Here is an 890-nt window from a genome sequence, read left to right as displayed (position 1 = left end):
CAGACCTCGCAGCCAAACCTAACATCTAAGACCTGAGGTCCCAACCTGGACGCCTGCCGGGTATGGGCACCCACCAGTCCGGCGTGCTCCTCAACCAAGCCGCCCGCCGGGTATGAGGCCGCCACAACCACCTACCACATATCCATCTTCAGAGCTGTACTGTTGTAACTGCCTTGCTCGGTCTCGCTGCCGCCGACGCCACCACGACGCCAGACAGCGTCGACCTCCTGCGCGTGTCCGTCACCACACATCTGACGCCAAGCCTCCGCTGCTCCATGCCGCCAAGAGCCGCCGCCAAGAATATGTAGAACGAAACACCGCTCCACCGAAGGGAGGCAGCACACCCCCACCCCTCACCTGCAGACCCTTCCATCCGATCCCAATGTCCTTGGCGTCGCCTCCAGGAAGGTTACGGTGCCTAGGGCGCCGCCGACGCCCGATCCGCATCGGATCTTGGGCTTTCACCCGGACATGGGTTGGAGAGGAGAGATGGTGCCCTCAGCAACGCCCCCAAGGAGGAAGGCGGCGCCAAAAAACGGCGTCGCCGCTGCCGGTCAGCCTAAGGCAGCCAAGGTTTCCCCCGGACACCGATCTGCTCCACCAGAACACTCCGGAGGTGGATCCGGCAGGATCCAAACCGACCCGGGGACTGGGAAGGGATGCATGGAAGGGAGAGGGGCAATACCTCCAGATCTGGCACGCCTACGGCTCGCCGTCCTCACGGCCGAACCCACAGGCACGCCGCACGCCACCAGATGCGCCGCACCAGATCGAAGATGGCCAGCCTTAGCGCCGCCCCCCACTCTCCCGACGAGGGAGAGGAGGAACCAGCGCCGCCGCCGATCCCGGGGCCGCCGCCCCGGCTTGCCCGCGCCTGGCCAGACGCAGCC

The 890-nt window shown here is 66.0% G+C and overlaps 1 protein-coding gene across 1 annotated transcript; it reads left to right on the top strand.

Moving 5' to 3' along the window:
- Positions 1-257: 257 nt before the first annotated feature.
- On the top strand, positions 258-841 carry LOC123179344 (atherin; the record flags this gene model as incomplete). Its single annotated transcript, XM_044591551.1, is given in 1 exon segment — positions 258-841. A coding segment is annotated over 1 exon segment (370 nt), but the record flags the coding sequence as incomplete, so codon positions are not given.
- Positions 842-890: the final 49 nt, after the last annotated feature.

Source organism: Triticum aestivum, unplaced genomic scaffold (assembly GCF_018294505.1).
Source record: "Triticum aestivum cultivar Chinese Spring unplaced genomic scaffold, IWGSC CS RefSeq v2.1 scaffold4840, whole genome shotgun sequence".
NCBI lineage: Eukaryota > Viridiplantae > Streptophyta > Magnoliopsida > Poales > Poaceae > Triticum > Triticum aestivum.
Note: the sequence above shows the minus strand (reverse complement) of the source record. Positions and strands in the feature narration are given on the sequence as shown.